This window comes from Coffea eugenioides, chromosome 11 (genome assembly GCF_003713205.1).
Source record: "Coffea eugenioides isolate CCC68of chromosome 11, Ceug_1.0, whole genome shotgun sequence".
Lineage (NCBI taxonomy): Eukaryota > Viridiplantae > Streptophyta > Magnoliopsida > Gentianales > Rubiaceae > Coffea > Coffea eugenioides.
Genome location: NC_040045.1, coordinates 52,856,666 through 52,877,786, shown reverse-complemented (window position 1 = coordinate 52,877,786; position 21,121 = coordinate 52,856,666). Strand labels below are relative to the sequence as shown.

Genomic DNA, 21,121 nt, shown 5'->3' with positions numbered 1-21,121 from the left:
AGAGAAAAAAATACTTATTTTAGAATCCAAATAATTAATTTAACACGGGATTGGAGATGAAGGGGTGGGGTGGTCCAGGGTAAGGAGTACAAGTGTAAAATCCGAATTTGAGATTTTTCAATTATATTTAAAAAAATATATCACCAGGATTATACGCCGTATGTATGTATGATGTATCCATCCCGTTTGAATCATGACACCATTTCGTAGTATTCTGATGCTACTGACTCATTTACTAGTAGAAGAAGATTAAATATTAGACACCCTCAAAATCAAATCTCAATCGAAAACCAAAGCAACGGAGAAAGAAACGGAGATCTGCTTCAAAATTACACAAAGCTCTCCATTCAGAATTCCCCCAGCTCCCATCTCTTGGACTACAGTCCATAAATCTGAACATTATGGGCTCTTCCCAGTCTGCCCAAGTCCCCTCGGAAGAAGAAGAAGAAGAAGATGAGGAGGAGGAGGAAGCAAATGAAGAAGACGACGACGACAATACGCACAATATGGATAACCCCAATCAGATTAGGCAATTGGGCGACGGCGGGGGCAGCAATCTAGCCAAGAAGGTTCTCGAACAAGAGCCTGAAATGTTACCCTGTCACGCCTCCGCCTCCCCTCTATCCCCTCAGCTCTCCTCCTTGGGCACTCCCCGTCTTGGCCCATCCATCAAGGTCTGGGACCCTTATAATGTCTTGGCTCCCCCTCCCCCTCCCCCTTCCCTGCCACCGCATTTCTCCCGGGCCTCCCCTTCCGATGCGGTGGCGTTGGTGGACGATGATCGCACCCTCACCGAGGTCTATCTTATCTGTCACGGCGAGTGCCACATGAATCTCAGGCCTGATTTGATCGCCGGAAGGTGCCCCGAGGCGGCCCTCACCCCCAACGGGAGGCGTCAGGCCAGAGCCCTGGCGGTGTTCTTAAAGTCACAGGGGGTTCGATTCAGTGCTGTTTATGGCTCCCCGTTGGATCGCGCCCGAGCTACCGCAGTTTTGGTTTGCCAGGTAGTTTACTCTACTACCCGTACTTTGCAGTAATATACACAATCACAAAAGAAAAAAAATAGTAATACGCACCTATATTGTTACTGAGGAGATTTCTGCGTTTGTGTTTTTTCCCCCTTCTCTTCGGAGTGCTTCACCAAATACGAATATGCTAAAATTATTCCTATCATGTAATTTTGTATCTCATTACTCACTGACGCCACTTTTTTCCTATTCCCCATATTCAGCTGTTTTACTACCGTGTTATGATCTGGGCAATCCTAAATGTGCTCCCGTCCAGCTTGATCTTCTAACCAGACCATTTTGGAAGCATATTTGCACTTTCCGGCCTTTAATCTTATGGTCCTTAGTTTGGTGGGGAGGTGGTATTGGAGCAAGACATTAAAAACCAAGTAGAAATAATAAATACTTCATTTCGTTGGCTTTTGTAGTCCTTACCCAGCTTGAAACCCCTTTGTTCCCCAAATGGAAGCAAGCCCAGCTTTCTCACGAGTTGCATCCAAATGAAATGCTAATAATCCAAAGGTTTGTCTGCTGTTGCTCCAGTGTTAGCAACCATTGTTTGGTTGTAGTGCCTTCTGTCATTCTCACACATCTCCTCAAAGCTTCACAACTTCGTATGCATGCCCAAGTGGTGATATAAAATCTAAGCCCTTTTTTTGTTAAAAAATGTAAAAGACTTTTGGAACCTTCAAGGCTGGTGATTTGGAGACTTAATGGAAGTTAAGCAAGGAGGAGGAGTATCTATCTGACACTACATTACTATCAGATATTTACTCAGCTGTATTTCCTTGTTCAGCCCTATTGTGAAAATGTGGTAACTATTTTAGATTTGTGAATGTTGCAGGCTAAGTCTTCATGATGGAATAAAAAATTTCCTAACCATTGGAATCTAGGAAAATAATACCTCTTTCCCTGGACAAATAACTATTTCATTTTCACCTTGACTTTCTTTGCTACTTTTTTGTCTCTTTCCAGGGCCATTTACAAGATATTGCTTTCACAGACCTATTTATTATTTGTACATGCACAAACTACTCATAAACACATCATCGACTTTTTTGGAAACACGGTTTTATTGTGGTCATCATCTGCAGAGAAATAGGTTTGTTTAGGACGCTGCTCACTTTTGTGGTATGTTAGGCTTAGTTAAGCAGGTCATTTCAAATTTTTCAGATTTTTTTTTGGGTCTCAGGTCATAGGAAACTGACAAGATGATGACTTAAGAAACCTTGATAAGTCCTGGTGATACCATCCCCCTGCTTCTGTCACTGACATGCTTTTGAAATCTGAAATCCAACTACTTTTGGCATTGGATATTTTTCCACTTTAAATGCCTAAAGGCTATATCTTTCTTATTCCAACATCCCTCAAGTTCATTTGCTTTCCCTCGGCACAAGTCTCTCAAAGTTCTCAAATAACATGTATTGCATAATCTATTGCTTTTGTTCCCATATCTCTTCAACCAAAAGCTTTACTTTCACAAAATCATGAACTAACTAGGGCTCACAATTTCTTTTTTATTTTTGGATGCCTGGGGTGTGGAATGGAGGAAGGTTGGTGGAGGTCTCCATTGAAAGGAGGGACTTATGATTTAACTTATGGGCTCTTTTTGTTGACTGCCATTTTTATTTTCTTATAGTGACCATATCCACCAAAGTAGTTGTATTCTTAATGACAGCATAAAATGATTGAAGTCAACATGTGAACCGCTTGCCCCTACAGTGCAAAACAAGATGAGCCAGTTTTTCTTCTTTTTGCTCCGTGTCTGTGTATGTTTCTTTCTGAGAGAAAGCTAGTGGCTTGATTTAATATCTAAATTAGCGCTAGACGTAAAATGGTGTTTACATTCTTTTCTTTATTTTGCAAGCCGTGAAAGTGCACTGGAAGGGAATCAGTGACAGGTTCCTTGATTATTGAGTGTTAAATATTAAAGATTCATTGAGTGTTCAGCTGGGCATCCCAACTTTGTGCATTCTACACCAGTTTCTAATTATGATTTTTTTAAAAATGTACTTATCTGCCCTGGGTTTGTAGCAAGGTTCACAAAACCTTATTAGCATTCACAAATAAGGACATATTTGTTTCAGTAATTATTTAAATTTTCAGGGGTATAAAGGAAATTATCCTGTTTAACTTGAGCTGCTAACCTAGAGCTTCATCCAGAGGCCTAAATCTTGTATGATTTCAATTTGTGGTCAGATTGTATTCTGACTTTCAGATACTAAATTTCCTTTGCTTTTATTTTTTTAAAAGGAAAAGACTAAAAACTTCCTTTTTTGGCATGTTTTTGAACTTAAATTTTTGAGGAAGCAAAATTTTGCCCTCGACAGATTCTTATATTGGACAAACACTATATCCAACAGTTCAAAGTACAGTATATATCCAGAAACAATTCTCACCATTTGTTTGTGTAGAGAACAGCTAGTTGAAATTTGAAATAATGGTTTAATTGCTGTAATATTTGTTGTCTTAATTGCTAAGAAGTTTTATTTCAAAAGGTTTTTCTCTATTTTTCTCAGCCAACACTCTACCCTTTTTTCCTTGTTCATTGTGGGTTCTCCTGCAACTTTTTCTTGTACATTCTATGAATTGTCAAATAAATGCCACAAATTGTTGTGCGTCCGGCCAAAGCTTGCTGTATCAAGTACTACATGTGCTTGTGGAAAAGAAGACATATTTGCTAGTAATCTCTGCTTGGCTAAGTTTGTTAAGACAGAACACTGTATCAGAGATTTTGGTTTAATATCTCTGAAGATAAGATTTCCCTTGTGCTTTATGTAGAGATACTCTAGGGAATTCATCTACTGCGTCTTTGAGATAGAGTTCAAACATGACTACTTGCTTGGCTAGGGTGTTCACAGGTCGGGCCGCAGAGCAAAATTGTGAAGGACTTGATTCTAACGGTTCAACACAAAGTCAAACCGTAACTGCCCCCACGTCAGGTACCTGGCACAATGGTTTAGGCACCCACTGGTTCGGGTACTCATATGTACCCAACCCGGTGTCTATGTTTAAAACAATAAGTGATTAAAAACTAACCAAAATTCTACAACATTATTTGTTCATTATTAAAATTAACAATGATTCCATAGCTATCATCCCTTATATATTCATCTAACCAAAATTTTAAAATAACATTGATGTACAGCAACAAAAAATGAGAAGTTATATAATTAACAAGTTTAACTTTTAATAAAAAGTTAACAACGGTATATTGTTGAAATAATAATGTACATCATCTCACATAAAATTTTTTTGAGAGATGATTAGACCTGATTTTTGGTTTTGATAAATAAATTTACATAGTTAACTTTCCATACGGAAAGGAGAGAGAGGAAAAGAAAAGGTTAACTGCAAACCGACCCGTGTAGCTACTAACCTGAACCTTAACTTGCCCGGCTCTCAAAAGCAGTTTGGGTACCAAGAAATTTCAGGTCGGGTCGGGTTGGTTTGAACAGCCCTACAACTGGCGCTTAGTTTCTTCAATCAGGTTATGACATCTAGTTGTAGTTCTGGGTGATCTTGATATCTTGGTCTCTGCATTTCCAGTGTGTTGTAACTTGTAAATAAGATGGGATATAGATCCATAGCTTTCTTGAATATATAAATGAGTCTGGGAAAATGAACTAATAACAAAGAGTGGGAAGACCGTATTGCCAGTGAAGTTGTGGCAGGTAAATTGTAATATACTCAGACAAAATCAAAGGCATATCAGAACTGGACATTGATTGGCTTATGATGGTGCTCATTGATAAAATTGGATATAATAAGGTGATTAAGTTTGACCCAAGGTTTTGGTCAGTTGAATTAGCTATATGTCTTGGCTTTAATTTTTGTCTTAGGTCTGAGCAACATCTTGCGATGAACAACTATTACTAGCTAATCTGGAAATCTCTAGGTGTAATATGCTAGTAGTGGCAGTTAAAACCGTACAAATTGCTTCTTGCTTTCTGCTGAACTGGGTGATGCATTAAATGATGCAGGAATTAAATTTTCCGGAGGAACAGATACAATCTTCTGATGTGCTTATGGAGATGAGTCAGGGTCATTGGGAGGGTTGCCACCGATCAGAAATATATACACCTGAAACTCTGAGCTTCATAGAAAGGTTACAGCCTGATTTTTCTGCACCATCTGGAGAATCACTGAGGCAGGTTGAATTTCGAATGGTTCAGTTCCTAAATGGAACTCTTTTGCGATTGCCTGAAAAATTCGGATCTGACTTGTCACCGCCAGATCAGTGTGAGACGCAGGGGTTTCCACATCGCAGCTCTCATGTATATACTAACTCCATTCATGACAGAGATGGACTCTCGCTCCATCCAGCTAACTGGGATTTGGTACACAGGCATCGACAGGGGTTTCCACGGAAGAAGTCTGGTAAGAGCAGGCTACAGATTGTTACCTCCACTGGAGATCACGAGGCTGATGATGAGATGTCTCCTCGACAACCCACGAATCAAGACCTAATTCGAGACATCAATGTCAGGAGCACCGCATCGTGTGCCTCTTCATCTGTTGGTGTTTTTACTCACTCGGTGCCAATAAAGTGTCTCCTTACAGGCATCCTCGGATGCGGTTCAGTGATGTCACATAAACTCTGGATCGAAGATTCTTCAGTTACGGTCTTACAGCACTCGTGGAAAATGGGTTGGCAAATAAAGAGATTGAACGATACTGCCCACCTTAGACTTCTCTAGTTAGTTAAAAGATGGTCGCTGTGGGGGGATTGGATGTCAATCTGCCATCAAGAGGAGGGGAGTTTGGTCCCTCCCTGGCTCGTAGCATTTGGTTTTTTTTTGGGGGGGGGGGGGGGGGGGGCTAATTGTATTTGTTGTACTTGTAGAAGAGAGGATCGTCGGCACAGGGTGGAAAGCAGCAAGGATTTTAATTTGGTTCTCGTAATCTTGGCTAAAAATTATTTCCAGGCTTTGGACACTCCAGAGAAAACAAATTGTTGGTGGAAGGGGGGGGAATGGCGGGATGATGGATGGATGGATGGCCTTGGAGTGATTCTTTTACTACTACTAGCTTTTTTTGTGGGGTAAACAATAAGGTGTTGTCATCACAGTGAGACAGGTACTACTTGGTCATGGTGTACTGTAATTGGGAGGACAAACAAAATTTTGGAGATATAGTAGTAGTTATTATTATTATTTTTTTCTTTTGGGGGAAAGGCGGCGTTTAGGAGGAGTTGCATTTTTCCAGTGAGGATGTTAAAATTATTTTCATGATGCTTCTGATTGGAATCAGACAGTATTCTTTTTTTTACTACCAGCATACCAATTTAGGGTTATCTTTCTCTCCCTGTTTTCTTAAACCCCAAGTTTTTTTTGGGGCATGCACAGCGCTAATGATCCAAATCCAATTTGACCATTTACACTTCGTGTTTTTTTGTTAGGCCGTGGATCAATGTATGCATATTTCTGGTCTACTATCAACTCTGCTTCAACGTCCAGTGGTCATTGTCCAGCCTTCTAAGGCTTGGTGGTGTTGGGAGGTCAAGAGTTCGATCCTTACCAGCCCTAGTGCCATGTGCGCCAATCCAAGAGAGTTTTAGGGGGTTCGTACCCCAATTTGAGAGGAGTTTTGGTTTGGCATCAAACCAAAAGAGCAAGTCATGGGCCTTTGGATCATTAAGCATTTAGTGCTATTTAGTTTCTTTTGTATTTTCAGTTTTAGGTGGCTTTTGGACTAAGGAATTATTTCCTAGGGTTTTGTACTTCCTCTTTTGTACTTTCTTTCTGTTATAGTAAATCCGTTACCCCTTCACCCGTGGACGTAAGTCATTTTGATCGAATCACATTATTCTCGTTGGTCAATTTCCTGGGACCAAACCTAACAAACTGATATCAGAGCTTCGGGTTTCAGATTCAGCTTCAAGTTTTGGGTCATGGTCAGATTTTGGGTTCTTGATGGGTCATGTGCTAGTTCAACTCTGACAAGATTTTGGGTCATTGTCACATCGAGTCCCCTCCCCCTCCCCCTTAGATTAGATTTAGATTAGTTTAGGTTATAGGAATCCTATCGTTGCGATAAAAAAAATGTCAACTCTGCTTCAACCATAATAAACAGCTTAACAAGCAGAGAATGGCTAAAATATGCACATCTCCCTCCCAACACTCTGAATATGTCTCCTCCTCTTATATATATATATATATATATACTTATACTATATAAGATTGAGTATTGGTCAAAAGAGGAAGTTCAATTTCAACTGCATAGGTGGAGGTATTTTGGGAATTTGAAAAATGTGTTACTTTTTTCAACCTTTTAGTGCAACTGATTGCAGCATGTGTTTAATTGTTTTTACATTAAAGCCCCATGTTTGTACATTTAAATCTTGTATTTATAGACACATCTGGGTATTTATGGAATATGGGCTTATTTGACAATCATTTGTGCATTTGGTCTAATTCATATAAGTTGTGTTTTTGTACAATTACCAAAATGGGGTTATTATGTTAATAGAGCCATGTAATTATAACCTCAGTAATTGCAATATAACTCGATTTCAATTGTTTGAAACATTCATAATTATATCAACACTAATAATTATAAGCTCGGCCTTGAAACAACTTTTCTACCAACAATAAAATACTATTTACATCCCAATTAAACGCCCAATAAGGTGGATATACTGCTGAGTTATTGTCTACTGCTTCAGTTATGGCTCTTTCAATTTTTCCTCCTTCACATTTTTCAATTTTCTCCATTTCGACTTCCAAGCCTGTGTTATTTTTTCAGCCTTTACATTCAGCATTTTATAATGGTTTCAGCAGAAGCTATATTTCCTTAATATTACTTAATATGTGTTGTTATCTTAGTTTTATCTTTATTTAATTACTCACCACAGACATTTAAAAAATTCTTTTTAATCATACGCGCCAAACACCCGCGCGATGCACGGCCATTCCCGGCCTAGTATATATATATATATACTTATTAGTAGCAGTTGACTCCTCAATGACTGACTGCTGACTCTGCCAACGCTCCCACCGTTGCATTGGCAAACTCTTCTCTTCTGTTTTGTGCGCCATTTTTGTTATTTATTGGTGGCAGGACCATTTGATTCGATATCAACAGCAAACGAATTTTCTGTTAAAAAAAAATATTTTTTTATAAAACAGGGACTAAAAAAAGTGTCTACAAAATTAAGAAGAGATCAAAAGAAAACAAAGAGAGAGAGAGAGAGAAAAAAAAGGAAATCTAGCACAAAAAAAATATTTTTTTCCTCAAATGAAAAAAAAAGGGAATATACCTTGTGTGATCACTCATCACTGTAGAGTGGAGGGGTATGGATGGAAATTTGGAGACAGGGCCGGAGATGGGGAAAGAAAAAAAAAAAGAAGGAAAAGAATTTGGTGGGGTCCAAATTGGTAAACGAGGAGCGAGAAAAGAGGAGGGAGGGAAGAGGGTTTGCCTGCCCATAAAAGACGCAGAGGGCCAAATGTTTTGGAGGGCGCAGGTATTTAGGGCAGCTGCTTTTCATTTTCCTGGTTTCCGTCGAAGAGCCTTGAACAGACAGAGAGACAGAGACACAGAGAGAGAGAGATCGATATCGAAGGCGAAGGGATCTCTTCAAAATTTTTTGGTTCGCGTACGGAGATCTCTGTCTCTTGTTCTGATTCACCCGCCATGGCTCTCCCATTCCCCGATCGTTCCCCCCGTCAATCTCTCATTCCAACCTTCCTTTACTCTTCTTCTCCTTTGACTTCTAAAACCCTAGGTGGTTTTGACTCCCTTCCCAAAGATGTCGTCTCTCCCTCATCTTCCTCCCCCAAGACCGCCTTTGCCATCCCCGCCCCCTCCGAGCCCGGCAAGGTCGAGTTGTATTCCTCGCAATATTACGCTGCCTGTACCGTTGGTGGAATCTTGAGCTGCGGTCTTACCCACACGGCTGTCACTCCTCTTGACCTCGTCAAATGTAATATGCAGGTCTGTCTGTCTCTCTCTCAATCCTTCCTCCCAATAAAAGAAAAAAAAACCACTTTACCCCAGATCTATTCCCCTTCCCCTTCCCTTTTTACTATCTAATTTGTCTTCAGATCTACTTCATATTACCACACTCTTACTTGCATCTATGTTTTTTTCCCTTTCGTTTGTGACCTGCTTATGTCTTTACTTATCTGTTTCTTCCTTTTTTATTTTATGTTTTTCTTTTTAAATTATCAGTAGATCTATTTTTGCCCTTTTTGCTGTATCCCCACAAAAAAAACCAATATTTTCCTTTCATAGTTATCAAGTTTTATTTTTTTTTCTTTTACTGGTCTGTGGATCTGTGATTAGCTTATGTTAACCTCTTTCCTAGTTGAAAGCTTCGTCCCATGTTATCTTAAGTTTGTCAAATCTGGATCAGTTTTTATTCAGTTGATTCTTCTAATGATATGTTGCTTGCGCTACAGTTTCTCTTTCAAATTGGGTTCTGGTATGCGCGCTTGAATGGATCTGGTTTTCTTGTTTCTTTTTCTTTTCCTGGCAAGCTTTGTTCCACCTGATTAACTGATTCTCCTTTCTTTAGTACACATCTTGTGATCTTCTGTGTCAACTTAACTGACATTTTTTTACGTGTCAGATTGACCCATCTAAGTACAAGAGCATTTCATCTGGTTTCGGAGTCTTGTTGAGAGAACAAGGAATCAGGGGATTCTTCAGGGGATGGGTCCCGACCCTGCTTGGTTACAGTGCCCAGGGCGCCTGCAAGTTTGGATTCTATGAATTCTTCAAGAAGTACTATTCTGACATTGCTGGTCCCGAGTATGCCTCCAAATACAAGACTCTCATCTACCTTGCTGGCTCAGCTTCTGCGGAGTTCATTGCTGACATTGCTCTTTGCCCCTTTGAGGCTGTAAAGGTTCGCGTTCAGACTCAGCCTGGTTTTGCTAGAGGATTATCCGATGGACTTCCCAAGTTCGTCAAGTCTGAAGGTGCTCTTGGGTATGTCATGTGCTTGTTTGTCATTTTTAAACTGATCTCAGGCTCAAAGTTGATAGATGCAAATAGCTTTTATGTCTTGTCAACTTTTTCAGGTTGTACAAAGGATTGGTTCCTCTTTGGGGTCGTCAAATTCCATGTAAGTTGAGGCATATGCAAAATAACCTTTTGTTTTGCTTCTTTACATGTTCTTGTTTAGGGTTTTCTTTTTCCCACGGTTTTAGGAGTTGTACTACATGTTTGCTGCAAATTCATCTTTGTCTCTTTTTTGTCTTGTTTACCGGATTTTTCCTTTACGCATTTCCCCCCTCCCCCCCCCTTTGCAAGTTCTTCTTTATTTTTATTTTTATTCTTTGACCATGAATTTTTTCTCTACGCCCAACCAGCTGAAGTTCTGATATTTTCTCCAATCAAGTTAATTTACTCATTTATGGGGTTGGACCATGAATAGATGTAGCTGCTGCGTTTTTTTTTTTTTTGTCCTGGTGGTTGTAAATGTGCATCTGTCAGTACTTTCTGACCAGCGTGGTAGTTAAAAGTGTTTTTAACTCCATTGATAGGTTCTTGATTTTTAATCATGCCTGATGGTGGGTTATTTAGCAGTCCTTTTATGTCAAAGGTCAATTGCTGCTGATGTAGATTTCATATCTATTGATCTTTTTTGAGTTATGTGGCAATGTAGAGCAAAGCAAAAATAGCGTCCTGTTATGTTACGCAGCCTTTGTCATAAGTATCGAGTCTTGGCATTGATGAAAATATCTTATCTGTTAATATGGATTGTACACTGCTTCTGTAACATTAAGAAGAATGATTCATGTATCCCGGAGGGAAGCGCGGGTCAGGTCCAATTAGTTGTGTGAAGAGCTATATTTGCATGGTGAAACGTTATACTTGATACTTTCTACATATATGATATGGTATGCATCTCATTCTTAGTTTTTCTTATAAAAAATGAATTAGCTTATTTGAAACATTTACAAGATGGTTTTGGACCTAGTGTTGCTGATCTCTCCTCCCTCAATTACCCCTTTCCCACACAAGAAGCATCGTAAAGAAGATATGGGAAAGGCTTCAATTAAGGGGAAGCTATCAGTGATCTTTCCCATAAAGATATCCTTGTGTCTTGATAAGGTTGATCATAACTTGATTAAAACCTCAAATAAATATGCACTATTGCGGTTAGTTGGATCTGGTGGCTGGAACTCTGATGGTTTTTTCAGGGATGTAAAATTCCAATCTTGTTTCTGGTTTCTTGGTAGATCCTCCTTTCTTTCACCTTAGTAGTCTTACCCAATGAAATTACACTGGTAATTCACTGTGACTTCTGTACTGCTGAATTGACACAAATTATCTGCAGATACAATGATGAAGTTTGCATCTTTTGAGACTATTGTGGAAATGATCTACAAGCATGGTATCCCTACACCTAAGAATGAGTGCAGCAAAACTCTGCAGCTTGGAGTGAGCTTTGCTGGTGGTTATGTGGCTGGTGTCTTCTGTGCTATTGTATCTCACCCTGCTGATAATCTTGTCTCATTCCTCAACAATGCCAAGGATGCTACTGTTGGTGATGTGAGTTGACAAGCCTTGCTGCTACCTGCTCTCTCCCCACTTCCCCCTTCTTCCTCCCCTCCTATAAAAAAATATTAATTTATTCTTTTGTCATGCTCTTATTTGAAATCTGTAGGCCGTGAAAAAGCTTGGCGTTTGGGGTCTTTTCACTCGGGGACTTCCTCTGCGTATTGTCATGATTGGAACTCTTACTGGAGCCCAATGGGGAATCTATGATGCTTTCAAAGTTTTTGTTGGACTGTAAGTTTTTTTTTTCACCAATGTTTTGGACATTGTCAATTATGATTGCACCTCATGGTACCCCATTGTGTTTTAAGACGGTGATTCATTTTGCTGCTATGTGAGGATGACTCTCTTGTCTTGTGAAGCTTAAGGCGTGTTTGATTTCTTTGGAAGAGCTGACTTGGTTAATTGTTGATGGTTATATCAGGCCGACGACCGGTGGTGTTGCACCAGCAGCTGTCCCTGCCACTGAGCTTGCAAAGGTGTAGGCTCAGCTGAACATTTCCAAAGCTGTTTGGAGACATTGAGATTAAGCCAAGGGAGGGATTAATAATTTTTGAGTAGCTGATGCACTTAATTAATGATCCTTTATAGAATTCAGACATAATTGTTGAATTTCGATGATGATTTTGGATTCCTGGAGGTTTAGAATCTCCGCAAATTGTTGACCTTCAGAAAGTTTTGTAGAAATAGAAACAGGATTGTCGGTGATACTTGTCATCACAACAATGAATGACTTAGAAATAATGGGCAGAATTCTGGTGCCGGTGGCTTCTGGCCATCTACTCGAAGCAAAGATACAGCTGGTGTATCCATATCATTTTTTACAATGGTTCTACGTGTATTCAATTTTGCTGTTTGTCATTTAGTCTTCTTGGAGTTTTTACGAGAAAGGGGATTATCAAATATATTGTGCTTTTTTTGTTTTTTTGGGGCAGCGTCATTTTAGATACGTTATGTTTAATTCTTCACAAGCTCGGAACAGGGGGCAAAATGTTGCTAGTATTATTATTATTCCATGTTCAGATGAGAATCAAGATATCAATACCTGGTTTGTTTGTTGACGGCGGACGAGGTTTAAAATTTGGATGGCCTCTCCGGAGTGATACTTAAAAAACCGTTTCCCGCACCGCGTGTAGTGTTTTAGAGGGGATAACAGCCCAACCCCTGGTCACGACTCACGGGTGTCAAACACACAGCCTCAGTCAAATGTTTTCTCTCTCCTGGGAAAAAGAAAAAGAAAGATAAATAATTGTTTTTGAGAGATTAATAAATAATATTTTGCTTGCAAATTTATCTCAAAAAGAAAGATAAATAATTTACTCATAAATTTTTGAAAAAAAAAAAAAAAATACCGACAAGTACTAAGTAGAGTACTACTACTATATAATATATTATTGTCATGGTTAGACATTTAGCTTTCGAGTACGATATGAATGCAATCTTCTTCTCAAGACATTTAAGCGTACCGCGTTTCATGGATGCTATTTGCCACAAGGACAGAGTTTTAGCAGCAGTCAAGTCAAATGCATGAGAAGATTGCAGTGCAGAACAGGCATAGCTTTTGGACGCACCAGCATATCTCCTTACTTTCTTAACTGGCTTCATTTTAATGTTTGTTCTCCAGTCAGAAGTATTACCTAGACAACCTGGTAAACATCAATTCAATAAACTGTATCGAATGGATGAATGAAGATAGCTATGAATAGGAAGATATTCGTGTATATATATATTTTTTCTGGACTGCGATCGTCCTACATCCTACAGTTGCCATTACTCTCATCTGGCCTTGGGAATAATAAAAGCTGAAATGGCTATTTTGCAGTTCCGGGAACTCAGAATATAGTCCACAGCAATAGAGTAATAGTAGTAGTATTTCACAACTTTATTCCTGATAACATACATTTGCGAACATATATATACGCAGGGCTATAAGTTCACAACATACATTCCCCCCATCTTCTTTTCCGAGTTTTATTGGAAAGAGTAGCTTAGCAAGTAGTACCAGTGCCAGCATACAACATCTTATTCCTATTGCACCATTTTAGAGGATAAAGTCAGAAGAAATCGTCAAGAGACAAGTTGTCGATCGATCCAAAGTTTGATTCATGTCCTCCTACCCTCGAGAAGTCAGTCATCGGTCCACCCAGATAATCGAGTGGGGAGTCATTTGAGAAGCTAGTGTCGTATATGAAGGACATGTCACCCATCTCATTCACAGGAGGGAACATCTCAGGGATATATCCGGATGCATTTATCTCCGACTCAGGGCCCTGGACAACATCACTTGCTGCATAATCACTTAGGATGCCTTGAGCTCCATGTCCAGAAGTATCATGTACAACCGAATCAGATGCTTTCCTAGCCTGAATGACCTATCAAAAATCAGGAGAATGGTTTCAGCCTTAACGCAAATCTCAAATTAGTGTAAAACAGTGGATTTCATGGGGAATGGTCAAGATTGAGGGTGATTGCTGCTTACATAGTTGCGGCCCACCAAATCCTGATACAGAACAATGTAGTCTCCATGTCGTAAGCCATGAGTCTTGACAAATACCCCTTTAAGAGATTTTACATGTCCTCAAGTGAGTTTGACCAAAGAAATCCACAAATAGCACATAAAAGACGTCATAAAAAGGCTCTAAAATTGGCACCTGTGTTCTCAAACAGATACATTCGACTGTTGTTGTTAGGCCAGAATCTGCATTATGAAGGAGAACATTTTAACAATGACCGCTCTATTACCTCTAGAAAGATCAACCAATGTTCCACGTAAGAATGCTTCACCTCATAATAGTCATTCAACAAAGACATTCAATTCAAATGAGAGAATATTATCAGGCCTAAACCTTTCAAGGCCTTAGTTTCGCTGAACCTAGAGCCAAAGCAATGGTAGGGAACAAGCTGAGTGTCTAGATTTTGAGTTACAGTCATCCTGAGTTATGATATGGTTTCTACAAGAGAATATGATGATCAAACAAAAAAGCTTGGTCGATCATGGGAATCCTGTGAAAATAATAAAATCAAAAAGCTAGTCAAGATGACCCCTTAGCATACAAGATGAAGAAGCCAGAAAGTTCTTACCTAAACTTGAGTCGCCAAACATGATTACCATCCATATCATCCATGGTAATGAACATCCCTTCCTTGGACTCAAGTACAGGAAGATATTCCTCGGCTGCTCTCTGAATCCATCACATTAACAAGTAGAATCAGCATTTGCATTAAAATACAGCATCATGGAAAAGTACTTAATGTAACAATACAAAAACACCAAACCGAAGGGGAGAAAATCCAAATGCCTACCTTTGGGAGAACTATCCGCCTAAGAGGGCCAACATCGCTTCTCTGAAGCTCCTTTTCAAAAAGAAATCTGAGCCTTGTTGGATCAATTACCTAAAGCATAAAGCCATGAAATCAAAACTACTTACTTTTTGGAGCAACCTTAAATTATTTAACATACAAAGACCAAATTCACCAGAAATAAAGAGCAACAGATATGAATCAGTTAATGCGCAGAATTTGCTGGAAAAAAGAGCAACCAAAATAAACAGGGCACCTATTGACCACTTAATTCTAAACTAGCATTTCACTAACTTAAAGCAGTTAATCAATTAAGAATTTTCCAAATAGTGGTGGCGCTAGCCTGGCCGCCGCTTAAAGTGCACATAACAAACCATTAGAAGGACGACACAAAATGAAGATGACGGATATGATCAACTAGTCACCCAATGGGCCATTTCACATGTTGCACAACACTGAAGCAACTTAGAGAATTGGTAACTCCTGCTAAAGATTCTGCCAACCTATCCCTGACCTCTGCTGCATGTCTTTCATTCTCCTAAACACAGAAAAAGGTGCTTTTAAATAATTCCAGCAGCAACCTCACATGCCAGCCAATTTTGTGCGACCAAATAGGAATTTGCAAAGTGGGAAACTTTTCCCTGGCACGTTCCTGGCCGCCACTATATATCTTCAACTGTTGCAGAAACTGGTTACAGAATATACTTGTAGCGGCAGTTTCTGACAGAAGGCGTCTGAGTTAACTGCTGTGGCATATGAATTTTGACCGCCGCCAAAAATCCACTTACAAGAAGATTAAAGCACTTGAGTAAAGGATCCACTGCAAAGTAAAAATGCTATTGTAGCCTATGAGCGAATAATTCTAAGGAAGCATTCAGCAGAACCTCCACTTCAGCCTTAGTCCTACATTTCCTCATATCACAAATGCAAGTGTTGAGTTTTCTGGATCCAATCTATTCATGTTCTCCGACCCTCTGCAAAGTAAAAATGCTGCGAGTGGATCGTATAGCCTATGAGTGAGTGCTAGGCAAAACCTCCACCTCTTCCCCAGTTCTACATTTGCTCATATTACAATTAACAGCTATAAATGTTGGGTTTCTGGATCCTCTTCATTGATGTTACAATCTGACTGTACCACAATAGCGGATTCCATAATCAAGGGGTGAAGCCAGGAAGGTAGGCCTTCTGTCGACATACAATAGTAATCCACAAATTACCAGCTCTCAGGACAGTAGCAACACTTCACTGATAGTTTTGCAGGAACTGCAAGTTTTTATGCTATAGATGATGACCTTAAAAAGTACAACTACAGATATGGACAGCAACACAGAAGTGGTAGCACAGAACACACTAGTAATATCATATCATTCTGTAGATCACAATTTCCTAATAGATTTGACAGCTGGTTAGACAGAACCATAATGGAGCTAATAGCTCCATTAAGTTGCACTAAAAGAATAACAAAAAAAAAAAAGGAAAAGAAAAAGAAAAGTGCATTGCATGCCGCGATCCGTGCTTCAAGTGATGAACCGGTAAATTGTTTGCTGCGGCCTTCCGTTTCAGCAGCTGATAATACCTAGCCATGTACCTTGTATGACTGGTTCAGCCAAGGGCCGAATTTCACAGAAAGACGCAACAGAATTTCAGTGCTTTAATTCAAGCAGGTAAGCTGCAATAAAATCCAAGCAACACGCGTAGAATGACAATCCAATGACAAGGACTAATTACAAACAAAATGAAGGAAACTGGTAATGAAGAAACAGGATCTTATACTAGAATGAGGAGGATCAATTGGGTACTAGGTAGAATTGGACTTTACTGATTATTATCACCAACTCATAAGCCCCTGGGAGAGGGGGGGGGGGGGGCTGCCGTGGACCAACCAGAATCGTTCCGATTGGAGTTGATGTGTATTTAACCGGCAGGAGCAAGGCAGCTTCAGCGGCGAAACTGGTATCATGGACTGTGGTACACTTGAAAAACAAAATATTCTTGCTTGCGGTTTCTAACGTTAATCTCGATTCTCCTGGTGTAGCGTGATGAATACAACGGGAAACAGAGTAGTGTGTCCTGTGTCCTTCGTTGAGTTCAAAGCTGTGTGTGAAACTGAAACAAGGCTGTGCTGAGTGCTTTCACTAACATGGGATGATGGGATGGGAGTAGACTGTAGAGTCACTAGAGTGTGTGTGTGTGTGTGTGCGCCTTTGTATCTGTGCGTCGTACTACCTATATATATATATATATATATATATATATATATATTTGGTGATTTGGTTTTGGTCCAGTTTTATTTTTATTTTTATTTTTATTTTTAATGGTGGTCAATGGATTAGGATTGTTCTTTCCTGGGTATTAACGAAAAGTTCCCCCCATTCCCGTCTTTGATATGGAACAGCAGTACAAGTAGGTTAAAAAGAGTTGTTTATTAATATTTTTTCTTTGGTTTAGACACGGTGCGGTTTAGAATCACATGATTAAAATTTACACACACACATACAACAAAATAATATTTTTGAAGCTAAATAAATAATTTTATTAAACAAATTATATTAAAAATATCGGTGATTATAATTTGTCTACAAGATTCATTTGTAAAGGTTACGATCTTATACTTTTTAAAAAAGAGTTTAATCAATGTGTAATATATATTTTTAAAAAAAGATGTTACTTATTTCAAATTTTCATTGATTTAGAATTCTTTTAATTGTTTCCTTTTTCTTATATTCTCTTCTCATATTTGTTTCTTGGTAGAAATTTTTTTTTTTGAGAAAAAATCTTCATTAAATTTTGGATAAATATGTAATATACACAAAATTAAATTAATATAAATTATTTTTTTAAAAAAATTTAAATGATGAGCGGAGTGGGGACGAGGTATCCGTTAATCTGACCTTATTTCAGCGGACACCCGATTATTGAATATATGTGCGGATAAGGGTTAAAAAAAAATGCATGAGCCGTAAGGTGTGTCTGTTAGGTTAGTCAAATGATGTACGGAGCGGGTAATCGATCAACCCCAATGAAAGGTATGGAGTGGATAAGGGTTAAAAAATACCTGAGCCGTAAGGTGTCGGTTGGATCAGTCAAATGAGGTACGGAGCGGGTAACCGACGCGTGCATCCACCCCAGTACGAAATTCTTACTTTGAATAGTTTAATTAAAAGAAGGGATCCTCGTCAAAAATCCACAGACACAGAATCTAGGCACCGTTTCCAGCCTGAGAAAGAATTACGTACAGTATCAAGCCAAGCAACCCCTCACCCACCCCCACAACGAACGAAAGAAAGAGAAGGAAGAAACCGATCATCGTAAGCAGCACCGCCTCGTCAAATAGGGAAGAGAGAAAGGAAACAAAAGAAAAGAAAGTTAGAAACTAACGAAGGGAAAGTGCAGTGCACTGTTCCCCACAAAGATCGACAAACAACCTGAGTCCAAATTGGTAAGACAACAACAAATGGACAGATTTATTTCTGTTTTCAAATTTTTTATTTTTTATTTTTTTAGGAAGGAAAAAAAATAGTGGGAGAAAGAGGCAAACATTGGAGAGGGACTCAGTCACAAAATGACACGCATCTGAAGTTACCACTGCTTCCTCTGCTTAATTGTACCAAACACACTGCTGCTGCTTCTGCTGCTACCGCTACTACTCTTTTCTATCACTAATATAACTACTAACTACTGCTGCTATACTACACACACTACACACACGCTCTCACTCTCAATGGGTTGCGCTATTCGGGTGGTTTCTTCACCCGCCGCCCCTACCAATCCAACAAGGAAACACCGCCCACCCGCCCAAGTCTCCTATTATTTCCAGCCCGCCCTCCCGCCTCCTACTTACTACCCCATGATACTACTAGTAGTATTCTTCAGTAAAAAACACACTACTACTACTACTGCTACTTAGTAAGTTACTACTCCTATCCTATGGAATGGAGTATACATACATATTTTTACATTACACAAACTACTATTTGCAATCAATAGCCCTGCCACCACCACCCCAAACTTGGTTTACATAAACCGAAAATAAATACTGCTCATAATAATCAGACGCCGTCATCCGTCATCCATCATCCATCATCCATCATCCATGTACCAGTAGCATTCGGGTTCCGGACAACTCAATTTCCACGCATCAATCACCAGACAGACCAAAATCAGAGCCCCCACTCCCACATGAGGAAACTCGATGGAGATTTTTTATTTTTTATTTTTTTTAAAAAAAGGAGAGATAAAAAAGAGCAAGAAAGTTATATATTTTTTCCCTAACCCCCACCAACCCCCCTTCCCCAAAAAAAACCTGTATATGAAATGAAACTACAACAAAGAACAAACAGAGGAAAAAAGGAGGAGGAGGAGTTGGGGTACGAACTAGTAGTATTTGTTCTTAAAATTTATAAAAAAAAAAAAAAAAAAAAAGGAAAAGAAAAGCAGCAGAGTAGGAAGGCGAGTGAGTGAGAGGGTGTTAAGAGAGAAAGCAAGAAATGGTCCCAGCTGGAAGGTTTAGTTAAAAATAAAAAAGGAAGGAAAAGAAAAAAGCTTACACGTGCGGGAACAAATTGAGAGGCATTGGAGCTACTAGTGGTGGTGTCGAAGGGGAGACGCAAGGTGCTCATTGAAGACCGCTTCACTCTGGAAATCCTTTTCTTCTTCTGACCGCTATTCATCTTCAAGCTGCCTTCACCTGTACTTCCCGGGCCACCACCCACATTACCACCACTGCTACTTCCCAGGCCACCTGATCCTCCCGCCGCGCCGCCAGGGACCACGACCCCATGATCAAAATGTCCGGGGTTGTTGGTATTTTCCACTGCTTGCTTCGTTACGAAGCTCAACAATTCGGTCGCACTTGACACCATTCCATAGGCCTCGGTTGTCTCCATGTCCATGATGATCCTGGAGGATAGGATGATGATAAATGATAATGTTAAATGTCTAAAAGCCTTTGCGCTAGCTGCAACTGTGGTGTTTAGTCCTGCAAACCGGCCACTGGGCAGGGGGCCGTAGGGCTGTGAATTCTTGTGACTTGTGACTGGCCTCTCTCTCTCTCTCTCTCTCTTCTTCTAGTTTTCTACTAGTGGATAGTGGTATCTCTTTTTCAGCAGCATTAGCAGTATAAGTAGTAGTAGTAGTGGTGGTAGTTTTATTTTTTATTTTTTACTCCCCCCCCCCCCCTCCTGCTCCCCCTGGGTTTCTGGTGCCTTTCTTCTTGGCTCTGATGTTTGTGAGTGAGAGAGTTGTGTTGTGGAAAAAGAGAGGCGAGTTATGGTGAGGAGGGGAAGTTGGGGAGATAGAGATGCACTGATACTCTCTACTTGTATTAATTAATAATGACAGAGAAGAACAAGTTGATGATGAAGTGATCGATAAATATATGGGGGGACTTGTTTTTCATTTTGAATGAAAAAAAGAAAAAGAAAAAGAAGAACAGTAGGATGCATTTGTCCGGAACTCGGCAAAAGGATGTACGTGAAGAGCGAAGACTACAAGGATTTTCTTTTTTTAAAAAAAAAAAAAAGAAAAGAAAATCCTACTGACATTTGTGCTGCACCGTACCGTTCATTATCCAAGGTGGCGTTTCTCAGTTTTGAGTGATTTAAGCATTACTCGTTGATCATCCTTCTCAGTGTGTAGTAGTAGTAGTAGTAGTAGTATATGATAATGATACCAGTAGCGTACATGCCTCAAATAGCTAGTTTGGAACCTCTACATGATTATTATTAGATATGTATTTATGTAGCTACCAATTAATTCATCTCCTGGACTAATTTGGATTCGGAGGGAGGACTCTTAAGTTAATTATGTGATGAATGTAGTAATTAATAGCTTCTCATACAACATTACAACAGCGGCTAGCATGCACCAGTACTAGTACCAACAGTAGTGGTCTCAGTTTTCCTTGAATACTGTATATAGATGATAGTACGTAGCATATCCTGCACTTGAAAGTAGTAGTGTAATTGTTGCGTTGAAGTAGGCGTGCAGCTTAGCTTATAGCTTAACTGGTCATTTTGGAGAGGTACATAAATTGATAATATATACTCCACTCCACTACTAGTATATGACGTTGCGTGGTAAGCTATATACATATGTATATATATACATAGTATAATTTAAAAGAATTAGTGACAGGTTAGTTAAGAGTGGAGAGTACGTTGTGGCTGTGAATTAATTAATCATAATATTGTTGGATTTCGTCTGCATTAGTACAATAGGCCACTATGGTAGCCTAGCTTAATTAGCAAGTAGTAGCAGTTATATATATATATATATGTATATGTATATATATATACAAGGCA

The 21,121-nt window shown here is 39.4% G+C and overlaps 3 protein-coding genes across 3 annotated transcripts; 2 read left to right on the top strand and 1 right to left on the bottom strand.

Annotated features, from left to right (window-relative positions):
• The first annotated feature begins 256 nt into the window (after nt 1-256).
• On the top strand, nt 257-6,281 carry LOC113754379. The gene is made up of 2 exons (XM_027298779.1): nt 257-1,004; nt 4,991-6,281. The coding sequence occupies exons 1-2, from the start codon at nt 402-404 to the stop codon at nt 5,705-5,707; spliced, it is 1,320 nt and encodes a 439-aa protein (XP_027154580.1). The 5' UTR covers nt 257-401; the 3' UTR covers nt 5,708-6,281.
• Nucleotides 6,282-8,461: 2,180 nt separating this feature from the next.
• On the top strand, nt 8,462-12,442 carry LOC113751359 (mitochondrial phosphate carrier protein 3, mitochondrial-like). The gene is made up of 6 exons (XM_027295340.1): nt 8,462-8,945; nt 9,583-9,944; nt 10,037-10,080; nt 11,299-11,513; nt 11,629-11,753; nt 11,944-12,442. Exons 1-6 carry the CDS (start codon nt 8,646-8,648, stop codon nt 12,002-12,004), a joined length of 1,107 nt encoding a protein of 368 aa, XP_027151141.1. The 5' UTR covers nt 8,462-8,645; the 3' UTR covers nt 12,005-12,442.
• Nucleotides 12,443-13,371: 929 nt separating this feature from the next.
• Nucleotides 13,372-19,711, bottom strand: LOC113752877 (B3 domain-containing transcription factor FUS3). The gene is made up of 8 exons (XM_027296917.1): nt 19,367-19,711; nt 19,103-19,122; nt 16,408-16,468; nt 14,823-14,912; nt 14,601-14,701; nt 14,171-14,217; nt 13,999-14,075; nt 13,372-13,891 (listed from the first exon to the last, which is right to left on the bottom strand). Exons 1-8 carry the CDS (start codon nt 19,709-19,711, stop codon nt 13,574-13,576), a joined length of 1,059 nt encoding a protein of 352 aa, XP_027152718.1. The 3' UTR covers nt 13,372-13,573.
• Between the last annotated feature and the right edge of the window lie 1,410 nt (nt 19,712-21,121).

What these genes read in the sequence shown, in the direction of transcription:
- LOC113754379 (XM_027298779.1), top strand. Translation starts at nt 402, where the DNA reads ATGGGCTCTTCCCAGTCTGCCCAAGTCCCCTCGGAAGAAGAAGAAGAA. An exon ending in CCGCAGTTTTGGTTTGCCAG is followed by an intron (nt 1,005 to 4,990) that starts GTAGTTTACTCT and finishes TAAATGATGCAG; the next exon opens with GAATTAAATTTTCCGGAGGA.
- LOC113751359 (XM_027295340.1), top strand. Translation starts at nt 8,646, where the DNA reads ATGGCTCTCCCATTCCCCGATCGTTCCCCCCGTCAATCTCTCATTCCA. An exon ending in AAGTCTGAAGGTGCTCTTGG is followed by an intron (nt 9,945 to 10,036) that starts GTATGTCATGTG and finishes CAACTTTTTCAG; the next exon opens with GTTGTACAAAGGATTGGTTC. An exon ending in AGGATGCTACTGTTGGTGAT is followed by an intron (nt 11,514 to 11,628) that starts GTGAGTTGACAA and finishes TGAAATCTGTAG; the next exon opens with GCCGTGAAAAAGCTTGGCGT.
- LOC113752877 (XM_027296917.1), bottom strand. Translation starts at nt 19,711, where the DNA reads ATGGACATGGAGACAACCGAGGCCTATGGAATGGTGTCAAGTGCGACC. An exon ending in CTCAATTTGTTCCCGCACGT is followed by an intron (nt 19,123 to 19,366) that starts GTAAGCTTTTTT and finishes TTTCATATACAG; the next exon opens with GTTTTTTTTGGGGAAGGGGG. An exon ending in GGCGGATAGTTCTCCCAAAG is followed by an intron (nt 14,702 to 14,822) that starts GTAGGCATTTGG and finishes TGATGGATTCAG; the next exon opens with AGAGCAGCCGAGGAATATCT.